This window comes from Musca domestica, unplaced genomic scaffold, assembly GCF_030504385.1.
Source record: "Musca domestica strain aabys unplaced genomic scaffold, Musca_domestica.polishedcontigs.V.1.1 11, whole genome shotgun sequence".
NCBI lineage: Eukaryota > Metazoa > Arthropoda > Insecta > Diptera > Muscidae > Musca > Musca domestica.
In genome coordinates this window covers 8,665,677-8,691,662 of record NW_026712133.1, presented here as the reverse complement: position 1 = coordinate 8,691,662, position 25,986 = coordinate 8,665,677, and the positions used below count along the sequence as shown (strand labels likewise).

Below are 25,986 nucleotides of genomic sequence, written 5' to 3'. Positions count from 1 at the left end.
GAATTTTTATCCATGTTATAATACCCTCTCAAGTCCACCTTTTGGCGGACAAACAGACTGACATGGTTAGGGGTGCAATGAGATCTCTTTTTCATGATTTTTCAGCGATTTAGGAAAAGCAATTATCTTTTAACTTTGGTGTGACCGCGTTAAATTATTTCGATATCATCTATTCCGTTTCGCCACCACATAATTCGCTACTACACTTCCATGTAACCCGCCATTAATTTCAGTTCTCAAGAAATCAAGTCAATTAAATAAATTGGAATAAATATTCGAATTCAAAAATAAAATATAAAAAAACACTACAAATGTACATTAGAAAAAAGTAAGTCAAAATGGAAAAAAATCATGCAAAATAAAACATTACTATTGTACATTTGAAAAGTCAAAATGAAAATGTTAATATATCACATTTGTACGCGATTTTTTTGGATATTATCCTTTTCGGAGAGTAGACAACTCCGAATTTGTGTGAATCGTTAAAATTAATCCAGCGGTTCTTAAGTTATAAGCGTAGTAACTAACACAACTTACATTTATATATATAGATTAGTATTATTATTATTTACAAAAAAAAGAAAAAAAAAACAAAGACGCGGACAGTGCATTAGTTGTTAGAGAAACTAATGAGAAACATTTATGAATTATATTTTTTGAAACTTTAGTTTTAATTTGATTGTCATAAATAACACAACACCCAACCGCTTGTGGTATTGGAAATATCTTAACTAACATATAATTACATTTATTTTTTAAAATGTCCATTTAACTTCTCATTGTCCAAATGTAAATTGAAAATCCATGGCACAATCAATAGTTACTAAATTTGCACAGCTGATCATCTGGATTAGTTGTTAAAACTAGAATTGTGATTGAAATCACAGTACGAAAGATAAACATACAGTGAACACTTTACTGTTGGGCCATTACCCGGATCAATCACAATAGGTTTGACTATAGAAAAGATACGTTAAATTTATTAAGATTAGTCAATTATCGCACTTGGCCCGGATAAAATTTTTTTAACAAAAAATGTTTTGTAAGACCCCCGACTTGCGCCTTCGACGTTTTTCAAAAGTTGAACGCATGATAATTCGGGTGGAAGGTGGACTCGGAGGATGGTATTCACATTGTTATAGTTGACTACATCGGCGAACAACCCAGTATGAATGCTATTCACACCTGCCTAGAGGTCTATCCTCGTAATGGAAAAACATTTACCTCCCTATGTAAATGATCCATCAGATTATCCCCAAACAGCAACATTTTTGTTCGGCTAGCAGCTACCTAATTGTAGGGTAGATTATTTTGTTTGACACTTATCGCACAATATTTTACAAACAATCTTTTCCCCAATAGGTGTAAATAGAAATTTAAATTTCAGAATTTCAAAATTGAACAAATTTAATTTTGGCATAATTTATTTTTTACAGCGTTACCGACAATTCGACGTAGCGTACACAAATATTCACCTTCCCCACTATGGTAAAATGTTTTTTATCGTCCGTATTACCCAAACACGCCATCTCCACGTTGTAAAAACTGGTAATTATCAAATTTCACCCAATTTTTATACCCTCAACCATCCTATGGAGGGTATATTAACTTTGTCATTCCGTTTGTAACTCCTCGAAATACTCATATCAGACCCAACAAAGTATATATATTCTATCAGCGTAAATTTCTAAGTCGATTTAGCGATGTATTTTGAACGGATTGAGATAGAAGGCTAAAATTTTGCACACATGTTTATTTTGCCAGTAGGCAGGATAGGTTCGTAAATGGTCATGTAGGTCCAGGTTTTCATATAGCCCCATATAACGGAACCTCCCGATATTCGATATTTTGATAATTTTAGCGACATAATTCACCGGAATTGTTTCAAATTTGGCACTTGAAGTTCGTAATAGATACTACAGTCTAGGACAGAAAATTGTCTGTGCAGGTCCACGTCTTCGGATAGCCCCTATGTAACGGTACCTCCATATATTCGGTATCTTAATGATTTTAGCGACATTATTCAACGGAATTGTTTCAAATTTGGCATTTGAAGTTCGCAATGGATGCTACAGCTTATGACAGAAAATTGTCAATGCAGGTCCACGTCTTCGTATAGCCCTCCTATAACGGTACCTCCCAATATTCGGTATTTTGATGATTTTAGCGCCATTATTCACCGGAGTAGTTTCAAATTACGTATTTAGAGTTCGTAATGGGAACTAGTCTATGACATAAAATTGTTTATGCAGGTCCAGGTCTTCGTGTAGGCCCCATGTATCAGTACCTCCCTATATTCGGTATTTTGACGAGTTTAGGTACAATACCCACCGAAATTGTTTGAGATGTCGTATTTGAAGTTCGTAATGGATACTACAGCTTATGACAGAAAATTGTCTATGCAGATCCAGGTCTTCGTATAGCTCCGATATAACGGTAGCTTCCTATATACGGTATTTTGAAGATGCTACATTGTACCCGTTTATAATATGGTAATGGCTTACAACAAACATTGCCTATGTAGGTCCACGTCGTATTGACCCCAACATAACGGCTATATTCAGTATTTTTAAGATTTTAACAGAATTTTTATCGGATTTTATTTTTTGAAAATTAACAAATTCTTTCCAAATGGTGGAGGGTATTCAAAGTTCGGCCCGCCCGAACTTTCTGCTTTTTAACTTGTTATATTTCCAATTCCACATTTACATTTTAGTTTTATTCGTTTCAATTTTCGGCACAAGGAATTGTTCAATTGCCAATGTTGACATTTTGTACGTTCGTCGTATTTTGTACGTATGTGTTTTACTTGTGTAGTGAAAAACGTCGTAAGAGTACGTTCAATTTTAGATAACGCTGTTGTGTTAAAAAAAAAACTAATTTGAATTTTACATTGGGCAATTTTACTTTTTATTTTTATAAAAAAAATGTGAGAGCAAATTTCCATTTTTTACGCCTTATCGAATTTTTCTTAGACCTGTTACCATGGTAGAAAAATAAAGGTAACAGTAAGTGTTGTTGTACAACAATCGTTACAACAACCACATACAAATTTGTTTTTGTACGTAATACAAGTGTCAGAGCAAAATAATTAATTTTCAATAAATTATTTAAATTTGAAAAATATACATTTTTGGCATTTTGAATATTAAATTGAAAATGCAGAAGACTAGTTCTTAAAATATTTAATTTTAATGCTTTCAAATCATTCTCCTGAATGTATAGTTGTTGGCTGTTGGCCCTAATCTCTCAACACTTCAGGCAATCGCTAGAAAATCGCGGAAAAGGCAACTCCACTTTCAAGTTGAAATCAAACAGCATACATACATAAAGTATTCTAAATTTTGTAATTTTAGGACACATGAAATATACGAATATTTTATATAACGTGGTATCGCTGTTAATTAACAACAAAAAAGTTTCCGAACCATCGCCTTTGGTGTTTTGTTAAGTACAACGGCGATTTTTTCTATTTTTATACAAAAAATATGTTCAAACTGCCATGCAGTGAAATTTTATATCAAAAAGAGGGAATACCTATTGTATATCAAGAAATGGAATTAAATCACAAAACATCCTATCGAGTTTGACCTAGTATTACTATAGAGTCAAATCAGCTGGGACTTGCTGTTACTTGTAATAATTATCATACAAACCTTAATTTTTAAATAATTGCAACTTATTTTCTTGGATTTCATCTAATTTCCATTATCTGAATTTTATTTTAATTTTATACATTTTTTATAGACAAATGCTCAATATTAAAACTATAATGTAATTTCTAATTGTACGGTAAATACATACTTCAAGAGCCATTTAGAAGAAGTTTACAATAGATTCTCTTCTCTATACCTTTGTTTGGTTTTCATTGGATGTGTTACAAAAAAGCAAAATATATCATACGAAAAGTTCGACTTTAAGATTGTGTGATGGCTTGCGTAGAGATAAAAACGGTGCTATAATAAAAATGCTCTGCACCAATTCAGTTTGTAAAGCTTCTAAAATGTGTACATGACGGCATGGGCTAGGTACCTTAGTATTCGACTTTCAGATGTGATACAAAAAAGATATTGTACATAATATTTTTCATGATGGATGATGGAAAAATGCCTCAATGATGCAAATTTATAACTCCTTTACAATAAATTTAAACGTGCTAATAAATCACATTAATTTTCCAGTTCCCAAATATTTTATTTTCTGCAGTCGAAGTAAAGACATATTAAAATAAGCACACCATGTCTTCCATTAGCCAAGTTACATACATACATGAGTAAAATTAAACTAAACTAATCCAAATGAAAGACAAATTACAAATAAAAACAAACAACTTGGCATATATTTCACTTTCGTAATTCTAATAGCTTCATTTACGTACGTATATAGACTAAAATATAAATTAAAAACAATGTGTAAATTGGTCAAAAAACAACAAAAACTGACAAATAAAACAAAACAATGAAACTATAAATGTCCTTATGTACCAAAATAAACTTTAATTTGTGGCTTAAAGTCGATGAAAAAATCACATATTGCGTCTGGTCTGTCCCAGTGGTAATTTTTAGTTCTGTATATACATAGGAAATAAGTATATAATATTTTTATATACTAAAAAACTTAAAAATACAATACATGGAAAGGTTAGCGAAACATAAGTTCAGCCAAGGTTTTTTCAGTCTGAAATGATAAAAAAATGCATAATACGTAAGGAAAATTATAAATATCATAAAAAAATAAAAACTTCGATTTAATAAAGAACAAACGAACAAAAAACAAAAGGTCTGGACAAACTAAACATTTAACAGACATACACACGCGCTGCCAACACACAAACATTAAAAAAACTTCTACCCTGACAATAAAACTGTATGTGAATATGGTTCTTGTATGGACTTTTCCTTCATAAATACATTTCATTGTATATCAAAAATTAGTATATTTTGCAACTTAATTTATAAAACTTATTCAAAACTTTAGTAAATAAATGCAAATATAACAATCCTCATATATCTTGAACTTCGTGAATTTAAATAATTCTACGGTCTCGTAGGCAAATCAATATATTCTCCAGAGCAATCTATGCACTCCATGTTGTGCTTTTGTTTTTAGAAATTATAAAAAGTGTTCTTATTTAAATTTAGCTTTATTGAATAAATTTAGACATAGTAAGAAGCAATTTCTAAATAGACATGGATACTCTATGTTTCGTACATACAAAAGTTTAACGTGTAACACATGGCATACTTTGATCAAAACATAGTTTAAAGTTGATAGAAAACGGACGGATTTCATTAATAATGTGTTTTAAATAAAAGAAAATCGAAAAAAGGAGTGCTAAACATTTACTAGAGATTTTATTATTTTGTGCAGTAGCTGATTATCAATTATTGGCATATGGATGATGTTGCTAACTACATAAACTTTGATTAGTTGAACTAAAGCCTCTTCTAACACATACTTGAAGGAAAAGTCCATTGGATTTTTTGTATAAATTTTATAGACAAACGTATGAATAAGATAAACTAAAACTCATCACTGATCCGATCAATTTGTTCAATTATATTATCTTTGGGTAATATATTTTGGCAAACAATGCTCACCTTCTTTAGTAACTCGATTGCGGTTTGTAAAACTGTATGCCATTTTCTCAGTTCCGCCTCGTGCAACATTTCCTGTTGTCGCAAGAGGTCAATCCAATCCTCATGATTGTTAGGCAATTTCCTAAAACCGAACAAATAAGAGTTTGTTACGTAAGCAAATAAAAGGAATTTGATTGTGAACGAAATAAGATCATACTTTAACGCGGCCAAATTAGGAAGTCGCGCTCTATTTAACACATCTTCCTCTAAGCGATCCTCTAATCTCCACAATTTAAGCAATAATATGACATTAACAATTATGAGGAAACATAATAGAACAAGAACAAACAGTGACAGCCACCTGTGTTTATTTGTGGTATCAGCAATCACATCGGGAATTTCTGCCGTGCTGCGTGAGGTAACAGCTTGCGCGCCAATTAAATGTTCTAAGGGTTCTGGTTTGCTCTGTATTTGTGGTATATCTTCCAGCGGCCTTATTTGAACAGCAGTTCCTTAAAGAGAAAATCGGTCATTTTGCTTATACTTTGCTGCATACGCTACCCTAATGTGCTTACCCCTTCGAGGCCGTCTACCCTTTCCCTTGGCTGGCGGTATACATGTTTCGCTTTGCAGCGCCTGCAGTAATGCCCCATAGAAATCCTCCAGGCCAGCCCATGTGTTCTTTTCTATAAATCCCTTTACAACACCCCAAATTGATTTTTTATATTTAATTTGGGCATGAACAGACAGCATCGTATGATCGTCAACAGTTCTAAATATTATGAAGTATATAAACCAATGAATACGTGACCCTGTCATAACCATTCACTGATCCAACTTACTTAACTAAACAATAATGGATTAAAACACTAAAGCTATCTGCATATGGAATGCCAGCATTAACATTATTTACATCTATGGAATAAAGTTCGCCTTGTTTGCTGCAATCACGCATCACTTGATACTCGGTAACCTACACAGTGGGTAAGTAATTTAAAAATTTGTAATTATTTTATTAAAATATTTTTTTTCTCAATTTGTAACCTTTGAGGTTTTGGGTCCAACAGAAGCAGCCAATGTCACGGTGACATTAACTGTACGTGTCCTCTGTCCCTCGTCATTTCTCACCCAATCGCCGAAAACAAGATCAGTGGACTTTCGCACTGCATGGAAATCCAACAAGAATTTTGACTTGGAAAAAAGTAAATTGAACAAAGTTTCTATATTAATAGGTAGAATTGTGTGAACCAATTGTCGTCCCTCATGAGGCGATGTACATTCAGTCGTAGCAACGAACCTAAAACACGTAAATATAATTGTCAGTATGTATTATTAAAACTATAGACAAATTATCGATTGAAAAAAGCAGACGACTACTTACGGTATATTTGTTCCCTCCGAATCGCTTGAGTCAGAAATATCCGTCGGTAAGGTCTCAACATTTTTACTGGTTGTTTCTTCACGTGCTCTACTATTTTTCGACACCTTTCGTTTGCTCTCACTGGTGACGGAATTGTGCTTCGATTCCTTGCCAGGAGTGCTGCTACTATTGCGATCCGCATTACCATCATTTCCAGTACTATTTGCGTTATTCTGTCCGGGAACATTGGTTGCAGTTCCCTCCTCGGGCTTTGCTGAGATCAAGGTAAGTTCTTTGGCATTTGATTTCATTTTGGTTTCTCTACTGGTTTGATATAAAGCTGCACTGCCAGCGCCGCCGCCGCCACTGCTACTAGTACTGTTGCTACTGTAGTTACTGGAACCGCTCTTATTGCTAAAAGATCGAAATATGTATATATTCGAAGACCCTTGGCTTTCTAAACTTATAGAGGGCGTTTCGTCTATGGCAGAAACGAATTCCAAAATTGCACAGCCGTCGTTTTCATCTGCTATTCTTGGGTCTACGTAATCCTCGTCGTCTGTAGTTAAGCCTAGTTCATCACCATAATAACTATGTACTAGTTCCCACACTTCTTGAGCTAGCATAGGCTTATTCATCAACGTGTTCTGCCATACTCGGAAGAGGATTAGAAACGTTTTATCTCGCGTCGTAAATGAGGAGAAGAAGTAGTTTTCGGTTAAAGTACGAATTGAAATTGCATTTGGTATGACTAGTGCTGTTTTCTCCTTAGTTATTGACGTGACGTCTTTCCACTTTATTACCAAGCACGTTTCCCAGCCCAAGATATTGGCATGAAAACATACATAATTCTGTGAGATGTATAAACGCCCTTGGATAAGCAAATCTCGATAAAGCGCGCAAGAGTAATCTGCAAGTAAGAAAACTTCTTATTAGATTTAAACTATGTTATATTGTGTGCGTACTCTTTTATGCCTTTCGACTGTAATAGCGTGTAATGTAGTTGTCACTCATGTGTATGTATTGCAGTTATAGATTTTTCATATATTTAAGCATGTTATTGTAAATTATATTTTCCTTCATAATGCTTTTAATACAGATTGAACATTTTGTTATATTTACTGATATCCCAAAGGTGCAATTTTAAAATTGAGACTTATTGGGTTAGATAACAAATAAGATGAAGATGTTATTTATAATATTTGGTCGAAATTAATTTATCAATATTTGTTAAGAAAAAAATTGTAAATTTTATCCCTTGAAAATATGTCATTACAAGAACGTATGAAGTGCTTAACCAATTAATTTCGAACTCAAAGTTATGTGGCGTGGTTCGTGTTAGGTAGCATTTAATTACTTTTACACTTTTCTTTATTCTGGCAAGTTTTTTTTTTTTTTTTTGTGACGAATGTTTCTTTCTCCACATGCACATACAATTACATGCAATATATATCATATTTTACAGCATATTACACAGCTTCCATATATATCTTCATCTGATTTCACGGTTATTGTGCACCAAATATGTAATATCAAATCGGAGTGTAAACCTGTAAGGAAAAGTAAAAAGTCGGGCGGGGCCGACTATATGATACCCTACGCCACTATCAACATTTGGCTTAAGAGCAGTTATAGTTTGCTACAGAGTGCATGATATCACTTGGAGAAGGGTTATATAAAAAAATGTATCGGAGCCGAGTTGCACAAAATAGAAACCATATTAGCCATTATTTGCACAATAAACCTGAAATCAGATTGAGGATATATATGGGAGCTATAACCAAATCTTAGTCGTTCTCGATAAAATTTGGCAAAGGCATTTCCGAGCTTTATAAGATATTTGGTACCAAATATCATTGTTGTCGAATGCTTGTGAGAGACTTTAGATCCCAAATCGGATGAGACATATATATGGGAGCTATAGCTATATCTGAAAGATTTTCTCCAAATTTGATGTACTTGCTTCTAGACTGAATTCGGTCGGATTTACCAAAAATTCAGGACTTTTGGACTGATTTTGGCCATTTGGTGCACAATAACCCGAAATCGGTTGAAGATATATATGGGACCTATATCCAAATCTGAGCCGATCTTGATAAAATTTGGCAGAGGTATTACTAACTCTATCTGATAACTGGTACCAAATATCATTGTTGTATCATATTACGAATGTAAGGGACTAAAACACCAAATCAGATGCAACATATATATATGGGAGCTATAGCTATATCTGAACCGATTTTCACCAAATTGAATGTATTGCTTCTAGACTAAATTCGGTCAAATATGCCAAAATTCAGGTCATTTGGACTGATATTGGCAATTTCATTTTCATTTTCATTTATTTCATACAATTCAATATAAATAAGCCAACATGGCCAAAATCTTATATTAACATACAACAGTATAAAAACAGTCTATAACCAAATTAATCTAAAAAAAAAAAATTATCAACGAATAGTAAAATATATACAAAAAATAATAATAATAATAATAATTTAAATTTAATAGCAATTTAGCAATTAGACCCTCAGACAAAACTCCTCTACCAAGCTGAACAACAGTTTAGCAAGGTAGAGAGGAAAAAGGAAAGAGGCATCAATACACTTAAGCGCTAATCATCACTCGTTTCAAACCGAGCGAATGTAGCTACTACAAGTATAGCAAAAAAATCCTTAAAAAAGAAAAAAACAATAAAATTATGTACTACATGGAAAATAAACAACCATAAAAATGGCCCCCCAGCCAACAACTAAAAAGAAATAACAAAAAATAACCCGCAACCAGAAACTCAATGAACAGACAAATATTCAAAACACCTCTTCTTGTACATATCAAAAGAACAGGTAAAATTACGCAGGGTCAGAGGGAGCTGATTCCACAATCTCGCAACTCTCACAACAAACGCCTTCTCACCAACTACAGACGAAAATCTTGGAAACAGCAATTGCGGATTTCGAGATGATCTACAAAACACAAACTTATTATACAAAGGAGAATTAACATTCCTCATAATTCGGTAATGACACAAAAGAAGGCGATATTCAACATATCTGTCAAATGACAGTCCAAGAAACTTAATAACATACTGTGTTACACGATCACTACGGCGCAACCCAAACACATATCTAACAGTAGAATTAACAAGTTTGCGTACGCGCAGAATTAGGGAAGCATTCGCCCCAGAGATGACTTCCAAACAATAGTTGACATGAGACATTAATAAAGATCTGGCAGCCATCATCCTAACACCAAGAGGCAAATGAGCTTGAAGACTATATAGCCTCCGCATCTGAAAACGCACACGAGACAGCAACGAATCAACATACGCTGAAAAATTAAGTTTGGTGTCAATGACTACACCTAAACATCTCATCTCATCCACAACATTTACCACAAAGGAGCCAACACAGATGCACGGCGTAGGAACATAACGAGGACTATTAAACAGAACAGCTTCTGTTTTATTCCAATTTACAGACAAACCATTAGAAGAGATCCACATAGAAAGCAATCTTAAAGTAGTGTTTGCCACATTTTCCAACTCAAAGAGATCTGCACTTCTAAAGAAGACATGAATGTCATCCGCATACATGAAAACTTCACAACTGGAATTAGACACAGACCCCACAATGTTATTAATGAACATAATAAAAAGCAGAGGGCCAAGCACAGATCCTTGTGGGACACCACACCGCACAAACATCAGACTGAACACCCCTGTGCACAACAAACTGAGATCTTCCACTCAAATACGACGATATCAATCTACACGAAGAAGGAGAGAAACAAAACTTGTCTCTCAGCTTACAGAGCAGAAGCGTATGATCCACAGAATCAAAGGCCTTAGACAAATCAAGGCCAACAAGCAAACCAACATCAGAACTATTGAACACGTCACGAATGAGATCAGTGAGGGCTAAAAGATGAACCGTGGTGCTAGAACCACGCCGAAATCCAAACTGGGAACTACTCAAATAGTTACGGTCATCCAGAAAATCAACAATCGCATCCTTAATAACATGTTCAACCAATTTCGACATAGCCGGCAGAATGCTTATTAGTCGAAGATTCGTCTGATGATAAGAACTCCCCCTCTTCGGCACAGGCACCACACGAGCAACCTTCCACGAAAGTGGAAAGGTTGACGTCATAAAAATACAATTTACAAAATGCAGAAAGTGACTACAAATGTAAGGGAATACGCATTTGAAGAACTTAATAGGTATGCCATCAACACCTACAGCATTTGACTTAATATTCCGCAAAGCACGAAACAAATCATCCATGTACACACAGTCAAATCTAAAAGAATCAAAATCATTGGCCTAACTAACAACAAAATCACGAGACGAACCTAAATTGCCAACACTACAAAAGTAATTATTAACAGCATTGACATCAATAAATGGTACATCACAACCATCATCAAGACAACCAAATGATTTTAACGAATTCCATATCTGCTCACTACTCATACGACCAAACATTTCCTCATAAAATTTCCTTCTTTCATTACGCATGACAGCCTTACAGCGGTTTCTATACATACAAAATATCTGCCTGTTGCGAACCGTAGGACGCCTACGCCACTCCAGATAAGCCTGATCCCTAACGTAACAGGCCGACTTTACCACATCCAACCCCAACCAAGCATCATTTTTTGGGCGAGAACCGCTGGTAGCAGTAGGTACAAAAGACAACAAATTTTGAAACAACAAATCGAACAAAGCCAACTGTTGGTCAACATCACTTGTAAGATACAGAGGACTAAAATCAAAATTGCAAACATAATCTTCCACACCCCGCCAGTCAGTCCTACGAAAATCCAGGAACTCAATAACCTTTTCTTCAGCAAGCCGCCCAGGAAAAGCTCAGCAGACAAAGATTCACACACACCATAATTCTCCGATCGGTAAACCACCTTATATGACAAATTATCACGTACATATAGCATTACAACTCCACCAACGCGGCCAACACGGTCATTACGCAGAACCTTGTACCCCGGAACCATCAACGACCTCGAAGAAACTGCAGGGTTAAGCCAAGACTCAGTCACTGCAAAAACATCAATATCACTACCAACAAGCAGACATTTCAACTGATCAACCTTATGATTATATCTAGATGGTCGCAAACTTTGACAATTCAAGTGACCATACGTAAGTTTACCATGGAAGCAAGAAGAGACATGCCTGAAAAATTGAGCATCCCTGATCACGGGTCCGAGATTCCCATCAAGGGACATAGAAATCAAAAAAAGGCTGGGTAGCATAATTATAGAAGTTAGAAAAATCATAGAAAACAATAAAATAAGAATAAATACAATAAAATAAAAATATAATAAAATAAATTTATAATAAAGCAAAAATAAAGGCAAAATTTGTTATATTAACAATTCACTTGGCCCAAGAAAAATAAGAAAAAATATCAAAAAATAGTGAGATCAACAACACTAGCATACCTTAAATATCTAAGCAAACAACTATTATACAGCATTACCATCACCAAGCAGCAAACCAGGAGCAGAATTCAGCTGCACGCCACTTACTGCACACTGAGATCGATTGGCCAATTCAAAAAGCTCACACTGCTCAAACATCTTTTTCACTTTATCAGGGAGAACCACTTCAACTAAAGGCTGATCACCATTGACCAATCTAAAACTCCTAATGTGCTTCTTCCTCAGCAAATCACGACAAGCAAACACCAGCTTCGAAGTTGACTTAATCAGGTGATCATTTGTGTACACCCGGGATTCAAGAAGACAATCCTCCATTACTTCCCTCAAAAGTATACGCCCCCTTTTGGCAAAATTTCGCATCAAAGCATCTCTGTCCTGAATGGAGTTAAATTTAACAAGAACCGCTCTACGATCAGAGATGTAGCAGCAATGATGCAAGTCACGAGGCCTCAGATGTAATCCACAAACCTTGGCAATATTAACAACTTGCGCTCTAAGGTCTTTAACATTATTAGGCAGGCCTCTGATAATTACATCTGAACGGTTCAGTCTGCGCTGGAGCATAGAATTAAACAATTCCAAATCTCGAATTCTACCCAACAGTCTTTCCTCCATACTCGCAGCAGTGTTCTTCACCTCACTAACAGCTGACTTCAGTTCATCCACTGATCTACTGATTACACTCAAACTGCTTTTCACCTCAGAAATTTGAACACTATACAACTCAAACAGTGCATCAGCTTTGGCTTTGAATTCACGTACACACTGGTCCATGTAGATATCCATCTGTTTCTTCATGGTCAAAAGCAAGTCATCTTGCCAACGGCGCACAGTGTCAGAACTGCCAACAACAACATCATCAACAACAGAGGCACAAGCAGCCGGGGACATATTCGGCACCGAATTAATAAGATTGCCACGATCAACTACCCCAGACACACCATCACCACCAGCAGACCGCACACAGGCACTACAAGTGTATCTAAGAGCCTTATTAACTCTAGCCTCAGCTTCAGACACACCCACACAATCCAAATGAAAAAAATTCACACAACCAGTGCATCCAATTTTGTACTTAGACTTTGCAATATGTTCATTGCAGACATTGCAGATCAATTGGGACGGCATTTTAAATATGTGCAACTATGCGCATCTACCAGCAAGACAAAGCAGCAGAAATATTTTGTTGTGGCACTCCAGAAAAGCTGCAATTAACACGTAACTCCAACAACAGTGAATGGCAAGGAACTCCAAAAATAGTTTTCAAAATACTAATAGCCAATTTCATTTCATTTATTTATTTATATGTTGCAATGAAAAAGCCATTAGGCCAATAAGTATCACAACTATCAAAACTACAAAAGTGTACTCCAAAATAAAAAAAAACATCTTAAAAATATTACATAGTGTATCTTAAAGTAACCTAAGAAATCATATGTAAAATATGGACAAATGAAAATAAATTTAAGTCTATTGCTGGTAATAAAAAAAAAACAATATTTACTTGCTTCTAGACTGAATTCTTATATTAGCCATTTGGTGCACAATTAAACCGAAATCGGTTGAAGATATATGGGAGTTATATCAAAGACCTAAAATGGTAAAGACTGGACAAAATGCATTACGGAATAATAGTTAATGTGAAAAACATATAGAGGCGCTGCTCACAACAGAGACATGTTAGCATAAAAAACAAAATTACAGAGCAGTTTTACGAAAGACATTTTCTGTAAACCAAAAATCTGGGTACAAAATTGTATTCCACTGACATTTTCAATTAATTGAAAATGCATTTCCTGTTAAAATAACTTAACATTGGTGATTATGTTGTTATGATATCGTAACAACAGAGGCAAATAACCCTGGTGACAATATTTGACTCTGACTTGTACTATCTTTATACTTCTATGTCTTTGGTTATATCTTCATCTCAATCGGATAATAAATGCGTCCTGCATTTTGTTCACAAGAATTCAAGGAAGGACAGATGGACTGACATGCATAAATCGTCTCAGAAACTGATTCTCAAAGTAAGTATGGATCTATCTCGCTTCCTTCTCTATGTTAGAAACAAATGCACAAAGACATAATACCCTTACCACTATTTGGTGTAGGGTATAAAAACCACATTCAAACGTTTTTTCAATTTTGGTGAAACTTGATTCCCATATATGTCCAGACTTAAGGTGTGGGCACATGAGCAGCTTGAAGTCTTCGCATATCATATTTTGTAACATATCATAAAGGGATGCCAGAGCCCCACTTGAATTGCCGCGGCAGCAATGACATGAGATAACTGCCCATCGGTTATGAAAGATGTTACGGTCAATAATAAGAAATATGAACGTTTTGTGGACACGGAAGCGACTTTAGCTTAATGTGGAAAGCTGTAGTTCTAGAATCGCTAAAATGGAATCAGAATATTACCAGATACCTGTCAAGGAAGAATTCAAGAACCCACGGCATTTATAACACCACGGGGTCTATGAGTATAATGGATTATCAAATGATAGCTCAAATAATACGTAAGCTGAAACATCGAAGAAACGTCATAAGCTATGTGGACCAGGTAATAATCCCGAGCTTGACAATTAGTCAAGGACAACAAGTGTTGAAGAGTTCCTAGCAGCCATAAAAGGAGGGTTTTGAACTTATAATGTAGGTATATAGTATCTAGCTTAAGAAGAATTAAAAAAATATTTATAATATGACAGGTTAAAAAGTTCATTGCTCCCGGGAATCTCATATTGTTGAGCGGTTAAATCTTAATTAAACTTACAAACTATATAAAATACAAAAGAAGACTAAAAAAGAATAAAAATAACATTGCAGCGTACACGTTATCCCCATGTGTGCCGGAAATAGCCTTTTCATAAAATGCTGCGTAAATTTATTGGCATAACTTACTTCTTCCGCAAGTTCGTGCCAAAGTATAGCCAAATAGCAATGCCACTCACATGACTAATGAATTCGTTTATTACCCTGAAGAACAAAATCACAACACAACTGTCATGGCACTGTTTGATCCAAACAAATAACATGAAGTACACACGGATGTTTGTTCTATTGGTTTGTCCAGAATATTATATCACCGTAAAGGTGAGGAATTCCGTCCAGTTTTCTACAACAGTCGTAGGTGTAATGAAAATGAAGTAAAATATGCCGGTCATGAACTCCCGATATTAACAATTGTCGAGACGCTTGAAAAGTTTAAAATTTACCCACACCTCAGGTGCGAAGAGGACTCACGCGGATGGGATGAACAGAAGTTCGAAGTTACCATCAATTCAATCTAGAATAGTAGCGAAAATGTTTTGGTACTCACAACGAACATGAACGACTGGGTTTATCAACTACAAATGCCGGATAGTAAGCTGAAACACATATTTGAAGCTCTTCATAATAGTTTACAAGGTGATGAAACTGAAATGAAACTACGTCATAGAAATGGAAGGCTATTTCGCAATGTCACCAATATGAAAGGTATGATGATTCCAGAAAGACTTCGGTAGCGAACGGCAAAGGTTTGTCACGATGAATTGGGAAACGGTACGTAAAATCGCATGTTCAGTCACGTGTGGAATGCTGCTACAAGGTGAAAGCGGAAAAGGCAGAAGCTGAGCTACATACTGACGAAGTCCTACCGATTTCAATCGGAAGCATCAACATCACATCCCAAAAAGTAAGAAAGAAAATCAATATGTCCTAGTGATTTTCTATTTATTTGGTCACAGCGTTGCAAGGGCATACCCGAAGAATTGTATCGGATATGGGAACGGCGTTCACGTCGGAAGAGTTCCAACAGTTTGTTTTGAATGCTTTAAAATGTCTAGCAGATGGTACAAAAGAATCCGACACTAATATGCCAACAATACAGTATGAACTCGCTGCCAAATGCAAATACAAATTTCAGTTCAATTGATTTAATATTCAACATAAGTCTCAGAGATGTCGGTAATGAAGAAAGAGGGAATTTCAATGTTAGGAAAATTCAACAGCATACAGTTGCTAACATCCATGCACAAAACCTATTCAGTACAAGGAAGACGATTTAGTGATGATAGACAAGGACCATACATCGTCACAAAAATTATCGGAAACCATCGTTATCTGGTCGAAGATCTGTCCAATATAAGTTTGAGGCAAAGGAAATATTTCGTTGTTATTATGTGGAGCGAACATATGAAGCCCAGGTGCTATGGTGATCCAAGTCTTGATGCCAAAGATAAAAATGAGTCCAATGATAGTTCGCCCAGGAGGGACGTAGGGTCAAGAGATGCCGAAATGTGAAATGTGTGAGAGTTCTGCTTACTTGAGCTATAACGCGCAGAATTTAACCTTATTATCCATATATCCTTTAAGCGAGCGTATACATCTAGACGACAATTAAGTGATGTTTTCGACTTTACATTACTATCTTTTGAGGATAGAGGTAATAATAGAACATGCAAATGATAACTTTATCCCTGGGATTTGCCTATGTTCACTTTAAATAAATGCAACTTTAAAGAGATCCTCTTAGTCTGGGCCTAAAACAATATGGACATTACGGTTACTGAGGTTATTGCAGCGAAAAAATAAAAGAGTAATGTTGGTTATATTTGCTTTTCTCCCAATATATATAATTTTATTTGCCTTTAATCTCAATGTGTAATCTATTTTTAAATTCAATTGAATGATAATCAAACATGACTTACCAACTATTAAACGTTCCTCGGCTGGCACCTCCTTAAATAGCCTCTTAAATTCTTGTGAACGTGTTTTATAGTTGGGATATAATACGTTATACCACGACTTCTTCTTTGCTCTTTCAGACAAGCGTGAGACGTTTTTAGCCTTATCGGACGATGGCTCTGCCAAACTATATGCACGTATAAAATCAGTAGTATTTTCACTGAATTTGCTTTGAGAATCCTTTAAAAATAATAACAAAAAAAAAACAAGTAAAAATCTAGGACACAAATCTTTGATATCTCACATTGAAAAAATAATTAATTGAATTAAACCGATAGTTAAGACATATACTTCTTTCTAGAGGGAATTGGTCAAAATCACACATTTTTCTTCGAGTACCTAAGTTAGAGCATTTGAGAAATATAAGTTGTTCCTTTGTTAGTCAGCTAAATTTAAACATAACTTTGCAATACTTAAAATAAACTGAAAGCATGTTTTGCTAAACGTTTGAAATTAAAAAAAAAAACAGAGATATAGGTGGCTATGAGTGACACATATTTAATCAGTAGTTATCAGCAGCGTAGCCACCATTACGTGCAAAATAGGAACGCTTATCGGCGGAAAAATTGAAAACTTGTATCAATGTTCTTATCACAAAATACAGTAGGATCCCAATAATTTAATTTCAAAGCAAATTTTTTTCGTATTGAAAGGGTTTTTTGAATTTATAAAGAATTCAAGAGGTGTTCAATAGTCTGCCTAGTTTGAAATCGATTAAATGTCCAGGCGCGGATGGCTCGATACCTAATATAATTCTTAAATATTGTTCAGAAACATTAGCACTTTTTTACTTCCTTTAGCTAGGTATATTGTTTAATTATTCACTTAAATTTGGTCACTTTCCTACTTTCTGGAAAAAATCTTATATTATACCTTTACATAAGTCTGGTAGTCTTACTAATGTGTCAAATTATAGAAGAATGTCAAAATTAAGTGTCATTCCAAAATTGTTCGAAAAATTAATTACTGCAGAAATTTCACTGAAAGTTCAATCTATATTGAGTCCATATCAGCATGGTTTTCGTAGTGGTCTTTCAACTACAACAAATCTTATACAATTTACGTCAACAGTAATAAAAGGATTTGTTCAGCGTAAACAAACTAATACAATATATACTGATTTTAGTAAAGCTTTTGATAGGGTTAACCATCTTACTTACAAGATAGATCACAACTAGTTTTGTTTGAAGGGTATCTATCCAAAACGATTAACGTTCCATCGGGTGTTCCGCAAGGAAGTCACCTTGGACCGGTCCTCTTTCTTTTATTTATAAACGATTTACCTAATTCCATAAATTACTCGAAATTGTCAATGTTCGCAGATGATGTTAAATTATTAATTTCCCATAATTGTGATAAACAAGCTAGTTTACTTCAAAACGATTTAGATTGCCTTTTTCAATAGTGCAGGTTTAATTGTATGGATTTAAACATAAGCAAATGTGAGCAAATGTGCTTCTCCAAATCTTCTTCTCTGATATTGCAATAATATTGACGGTAATTCATTATCAACTGTAGATTCATTTGTTGATCTTGGCCTCTTCATGGATCCAAAATTAAATTGTAATAGCCATGTAATAACAATGGTAAATAAAGCAAATGGTGTTTTAGGTTTTGTTTAACGGTGGGCCAAAGAATTTTCTGGTCCATATATAACAAAACAGTTATTTACGTCTCTTGTCGGAACTATATTAGAATACGGTTCTGTTGTATGGGATCCTCAATATGCAATATACTCAGATAAAATAGAATTCGTGCAAAAACAATTTCTGCTATTCGCCTTTCGAGGTTTACATTGGAATAGTAATTTTGTTTTGCCTTCCTATGCTAGCAGGGTAAAATTAATTAGATTGCCTACACTTAAAAGCAGACGTATTATGTTGAACTCCATGTTTGTACTAAAAATATTAAATGAGAATTAATGTTCCGCTTAGATCTAGTAGATACTACCAATTTTTATATACCGATTTACAACGCACGAATTATTCAATGGGCGAACCTCTTAGTAAAATGTGTGTTGACTTTAATTCTGTCTACTGTAATGTAGATTTTGCTATGAGTTTAGAATTTGTTAAATCTAGAATAATTTTATTTTTAAACAATTAAAATACATGTTTTATTATTTGACAAACTAGCTGATGAATTAGATTCTGTAGCTGGTTTTTAATTCCATACTAAATTCGGATCATGATGTGTACGCGATCCCTCGGTCGGTATGGGTGGAAATGTGAGGCGTGGGGACGTTCGAAAAAAAAATTACATTGAAGTGGCCGACATTTTCATGCGAACACGATCATTTATTTGCTGGGTTGGCGGCCCCCGGTCGGAGATTTGTAATAAAAATGGCCTTCAAACGGCCAATGAAACTGTCACACTCTGCCCGAAAAAAATGGCGGCAGCTGACCTCTTTGGCAAGTAAACTCGATCATTTTGTATGTTTACAAACTGCTGGACAGCGAATGTTTTCTCATCGGAGAAACCAATTCGGCTGTTCACCACTTTCGGCCAAGAGAATGAACTCTCTAGCTCTTTTAAGTCTATTTTCTTTCTGTTGCGGTGTAAGTTCTTCCATTTTTTGGAATTTCAATGGCTTTACCGAATGGAATATTAGGATATGTTCAGCTCACGAGCCATTTTTCGGCCAATGCGACAGATCAAGTCGCTTCTTTACTTCTCGAACTATTTCTGCTGTTGTTGCTGTTTTCTTCAACCCACTTCCTTGACGTCGGGCTACGCTACCAGAGACACAAAAGCTTTATTCACGTTTAAATGCTGGAGTGCTCTAACGATAGCCACTTGTGGTTTTCCAGCCAAATATAAACGCTTGAATAACTTTTTTTCTCACCAAAATGCTTTTGTACGCTTGTAAACAATGTAATGAGCAGTCACTGGAATAATTTTAACAGTTGTCGGACGGGTGGCTTAGAAATGACAGCAGTCTGAAGTTGGTTGCATTTTTTTTATCTCACCCTGTACTGTCCAGAGCCACAGAAGAAGAAAAGGTGCAAGTGAATGTCGAAAAAAAAACTCCGAATACGACTGTCAAAAAAAAAATAAGGACAACGAAAAGTCCAACGAAATATTACGTAAACTGCTCCAAGTGATGGATAATGAGATAGAAGCATTCATCGATTCTGGAAGTGATCGCAGTTTGATCCGAAGAAGCTTTGCAATAAAAATTTATGATACGGAAAAGTGCAGTGTTGCTTTAAATGGAATTGCTGGAGGCAAATACGAGTGCACAACGTTTATATGTGCCACGATGGATGTTGACGAGAACCGACTTACAACGTGAATCTTTATGTGGTGGAAGATTTAAGGATTCCGAATGATGTACTTTTCGGTCGAAATATTTTATACAAAAAAATTCGACGGACCATAGTTGAAGGTGACGCGTGCTGGATGCAAAGCGTCAACACGATTTCGTGAAGTGAATTGGGTAAGTTTAACTTAGTTAAATGAAAATTGAAGTTACCACGCAAGAACCAATGCGATGTAAGCTATACCTTATTGCATTTGCAAATCGTCCAAACGTTGCAAATATTTTAAAGGACTTGCTCGAAAACGAAATTATAAGGAAATCGAATTTTTCGTACACATCGGGAATTGTATTGGCCGAGAAGAGAAATGGTGAACATGGTTATGATTATAGGCAGTTAAATAAAATAACTGTACGTATACCACACCCAATGCCTGTACTGGACGAACAGATAGCGCAAGTTGCACGCGACTTACGAATGGGTTACCATCAAATGAAAGTAGAAGTTAACCGCGATCATGACTTCAGACGGACACTACGAATTCATCCGGATGCCATTTGGTTTGGTGAATGCACCCGCACTATTTTAGCAACGATGAATCGTGTAATTGAATTCATAAAACCAGGAGAAGTTTTAGCGTATCTTGATGGTGTGATAATTCCTGAATGATTGAAAACAATTTTGAAAGTTTTAAAGCAATGTGGTCTCTTGTTGCAATTGGTTACATAAGAAAGTTTATCACCGACGATTCCTTGGCATAACGATCTCTTTCCGGAAATTTGTGAAAGACTAACGAAACCACCCACGATATTGACAAGAAAAAGTGGAGCCGATAATTTTTTTTTGGGGCGAACACCACGAAGATGCATTTAGGAGGCTAATTAAACGTTGTGTAGCGAACCAGTTGTGGCAAACTACGATTCGTAATAGATTGCTCAGCAATAACAAAGCCAAAAACAACGAATGAACTACTACCACGAGTAGCACGATGGCTGATGAAATAACTCGAATTCGATTCTCAGTACCTACACCGACAAGGATACGTGTTCGTGTTCGTCCATTTTTCTGATGTGGGAGCAACATTACCCGGAATGTTTGCTCCGTATTCTCTTGGTCCGAGCCGGGATCGAGACCAACCCCGGACCATGGTTCTGCTCCGTTTGTCGTAATCGCATCCACCACAAATCGGTTTCGGTGAGATGCAACGGATGCATGGAGTGGGTGCATTTCCGGAATTGTTCCGGCCTAAACCGGATACAGGAGTATAGCGATAGGAACTACATTGCTTCCTGCTGCGTCAATGTAGACCCCAGTGAGTCTTCATCTTCGGCGTCCTCATCGTCGTCGCAATATGAGACTCCCCCGCAATCTCCTCAACAGCAATCTACGCAGCAGTTGACGCCACACATTGCTGTTCAGGTTCCGGATAATGCATCATTTCTCCAATTTAATTGTGATGGTCTCAGAGGTAAGATCAACGAAATAGTAAGCTTTATGAGTCGGAAGAATATCAAGGTCGCAGCGATCCAGGAGACGAAGCTGAGTACCACCTGCACGCTTCAAAGTTGTGATGGATACAACGTACTGAGGAAGGATCGCTCTAGAGGTGGAGGTGGAGTATTAGCGTTCCTATTGCACCACTCTGTCCAGTACAGACCTATCTCGCCTGAGCATGACTCTAGTGACCCGTACATGGAATGTATGGGGGTAGCGGTCAAGTGTGGAACCGCCGAGGTAGAGGTGCACAACGTGTACATTCCGCCGTTAAATAGCTGTGCCCCACGTTATATGCCTAATATCAGTTCACTACTGGTAGGCAATAACCGTCTGGTGCTAGGGGATTTCAATGCCCATCATGAATTATGGCATTCCGTCCTAGGTAATGACCAGAGAGGCATGGCGCTGGCTGAGCAAATTGATAGCTCCACGTTTTGCACAGTGAATGAGGACGCGCCCACCAGAATAAGGGGAGACTGCCACAGTTCTCCGGACATATCCATCGTGTCCCCAGGTCTGACGAATGACGTAACTTGGCAATCAGTCATTTCTCTAGGCTCAGACCACCTCCCCATTATTATCGCCATCAATAGACCACCCGACTTCATCGACTCTGAACGCCGCACTTTTCTTAACCACGGGAAAGCTAATTGGCAAGAATTCAGAGAGTATACCAATCGCCGCTTCAGAGAAATGCCCAACCCATCTGATGTTCAGGTAGCAGATAGGTGTTTCCGGGACATCATCAAAGCTGCAGCCGCTCGCTATATACCTGCTGGTCGAATACCTGAAATAAGACCAAATTTCCCAGCAGAGGCAGCGGGATTAGCAAACGAGCGAGATGAGCTTCGCCGTACTAACCCTAATAACCCCAGAGTCAGGGAACTTACTCTGGAGGTAAACAGGTTAGTAGGTGAGCATAAGCGGAAAAAGTGGTTAGAACATCTGAAGCATTGCAACATTGGTACCGGAACGAGTAAATTGTGGGCAACGGTTAAGTCGCTTTCGAACCCTGGAAAAAAGGACGGATCGGACATCTGTCTCATTTAACGACGTAGAAGTGACAGATCCGAAGAGGTGCGCGTGTTATTTTAACCGGCAGTTTGTAGAGCACCCCGAGAGTGACAGGGCGAAGAGAAGGATACTACGCCGTGTACGATCCCTTCCAGCCGAGGAGGTACCACCACAATTTACGTTGGCAGATGTTGCACAGGTCATCAGAAGCGCAAAGTCATCCAAAGCGCTTGGTCCTGACGGAATTTCAATGGTGATGTTGAAGCAACTGGATGAACCAGGAGTTGAGTATCTGACAAAGCTTCTCAATCTGTCGTTAGCCACCCTAGTAGTTCCCGATGCCTGGAAAATGGGCAGGGTGGTCCCGCTACTGAAGCCAGGCAAGGATGCCAGCAAAAGTGATTCATACAGGCCGATATCACTTTTGTCACCAGTAGCAAAGACGCTTGAGGCTTTACTCCTCCCCAGCATAAGAGAGTGTTTCCCAGTAGCCGATCATCAACACGGATTCCGGAAATTGCATAGCACAACAACAGCTTTACACGCCATTTCCACACATGTCAGTAGAGGTCTCAACCAGAACAGGCCGTGCGATAGAACAGTTATGGTGGCACTTGATTTATCAAAAGCCTTTGATACAGTCAATCATGCCACACTGTTCGAGGACATTGAACGCACCACCCTCCGGCCAAGTTTGAAACGTTGGATAGTAAACTACATGTGTGGACGCCAGTCGTACGTGGAATTCAGAAACAAGAAGTCGAGCATCCGTAGAGTTAAACAGGGAGTTCCCCAAGGTGGGGTGATATCTCCGGAACTGTTTAACCTCTACCTTTCTGAAATTCCACGCCCTCCAGACGGCATAGAGATTATTACGTACGCAGATGATTGTACGCTCGTGGCGTCCGGACCCATTATTGATGACATTTGCGATCGGTTGAACGCTTACCTTGTTGATCTTACCGCCTTTTTCACTGCGAGGAATATGAAGATATACGCCACTAAGTCGACGGCCACACTTTTCACCACATGGACTGCGGAGATGGGGCTATCCTTGAATGTGCAGGTCGATGGTGCTATTATTCCGACCACCAACTACCCCATGGTACTAGGGGTCACATTCGATAGCCTCTTTAAGTCGTCCGCGCATACCACAGCTATCTGCGACAAGATTAGAAGTAGGAACAAGGTCCTCAAGTCTCTGGCCGGCAGTACTTGGGGAGCAGATAAGGAAACCTTGTTGACCTCTTACAACGCGATAGGCCGGTCTGTGGTAAACTATGCGGCTCCGGTGTGGTCCGCTAACGTCAGTGCTACGCAGTGGAAAAATGTTCAGTCCTGCCAGAATGCCGCCCTTAGAACCGCAACAGGGTGCCTTCTCATGACACCTGTCGATCACCTACATGAGGAGGCGAAGGTCTTACCGGTGCGACAGCATAACAAAATGCTGTCAATGCAATACCTGCTTGGGTGTTATAGACAAAGCCATCCAAATCACCATCTTGTGGATATGCAACCTCTGCCCAGGCACGTTAGGAAAGACCTTCATGATCTAGAGAGAGAGGTACAGAGGTATAAGAGAGAGCCTCTAGATCAACAGGCCTATCAAGCGGGACTGAATAGTATTCACTCTAATGCGGTCTCAGAAGCCATTGAAGGATATAGAGTGAATACTGTGCTAGGAGACCATCCCCCTCCCGTCGCAGCTGAAGAACGAGAGCTGCCCCGACAAACCCGAGTAGTCTTGGCTCAATTACGATCCGGATGGTGCAGCCGCCTAAATTCCTACTGGGCCCGGATCAACGGCGACGTGCAGAACATCTGCCCAGCATGTGGCACAGGCCCACATGACACGCTGCACTTATTTCGCTGCCCAGCCAAGCCTACTCACCTAACTCCAGTCTCGTTATGGACACAACCCATACAGGTTGCATCCTTTTTGAGACTGGACTTAGAGGCAGAACCCGATTGAACTGAGTCAGAAATGGAAACCGAACGAACACAGATGTATGAGCTGCTACAACAACAACAACAACAACAAGTATCACGCATGGCACACGTTGTTGCTCTCAGTCGTTCACCAGATTTACCACCGACGCAAATGGAACCAGCCGGCTTCATTATGGAAATTGATAACGACGTTTGAACTCTCACGATGCAGTTAAATGACGAATGATTCCAATTCAGAAAATGTTAGTACATTTGTTAAAGTATTTGTCGACAGAACAGATAATTTAGCTTATCTCCCCAAGAGGCCAGCATAGATTTCAAAATAATAAATAACATCGTACTTATTTGTTATCAAAATGTGCGGGGAATAATTACAAAACTGTCCCAATTATATATTTACAGTTTTGGTTTCGAATATCACATAATTGCGATCGAATCCGACTATTGTGCTATAATAAAGTTGAACTAACAAATTTTGATGACACATAATTTGTTGAAATTTATATTGAATTGGGCAAATTGTTCATATATACCTCCATCAGCGGATTTAGATATATTTGTCCATCATTTAGCAGCAATTCGTTCGATATATAGAAAAATGAATGACAATGACCGTATTTTAGTTCCTGGTGACTTCAATATGCCTTCGGTTTCTTGACTTAAACTTCCGGACTCCAAAGCCTTAACTCCTCTAACATCTAAAGCGAACACTAATCAACACACATTTCAAGTTGTTAGTCCTGTTTCCGATCTCAATCCTTATCAATTAAATAATAAAACTAATGCTTATAATAAATACTAGATCAAAATTCACGTTCAGGAACGATGGAAAATCGATTCGACAGCAGGCATTCGCAACCGACATGGTTTGCAGGAGACTTGGTCCTAATCCAAAATGAACCGCCAGAGACAGGTGAATTCCGAAAGAACTCAAATATAAACGACCATACACAATTGCACAGGTTTTAGGCAACGAAAGATACCTAATACCTAATCAACGTCATGAATAGAAAGTTCTGTTCCGTATTCAGTTCCGATAAGTTGAAGAGTTCCCCCAAAAGAGGAGAATGTTGAAGCGAAGAGGAAGCCGAGGACGACAGAAGAAGCCAACCTGACAACATGAGT

General features: G+C 37.3%; 1 protein-coding gene across 5 annotated transcripts in view; it reads right to left on the bottom strand.

Annotated features, from left to right (window-relative positions):
- Positions 1-4,173: 4,173 nt before the first annotated feature.
- The window catches only part of LOC101893563 (protein Aster-B), a 37,496-nt gene continuing 15,683 nt past the window's right edge, over positions 4,174-25,986 (bottom strand). Inside the window, exons 3-11 of one of the 5 annotated variants that reach the window (XR_009344082.1) lie at positions 17,104-17,320; positions 6,961-7,849; positions 6,624-6,876; positions 6,422-6,552; positions 6,155-6,351; positions 5,797-6,091; positions 5,601-5,721; positions 4,578-4,677; positions 4,174-4,545 (exon numbers count right to left, since the gene is read on the bottom strand). Coding sequence is in view for 4 of the 5 variants with exons in the window: in XM_005175604.4 (XP_005175661.2) it covers positions 4,642-4,677; positions 5,601-5,721; positions 5,797-6,091; positions 6,155-6,351; positions 6,422-6,552; positions 6,624-6,876; positions 6,961-7,849; positions 17,104-17,320 (2,139 nt within the window). In the remaining variant the exon portion in view is untranslated. Of the gene's footprint in view, positions 4,678-5,600; positions 5,722-5,796; positions 6,092-6,154; positions 6,352-6,421; positions 6,553-6,623; positions 6,877-6,960; positions 7,850-17,103; positions 17,321-25,986 lie in introns of all 5 variants that reach the window. The other 4 variants (XM_011294573.3, XM_059130776.1, XM_005175604.4 and 1 more) reach the window with 4 other exon arrangements.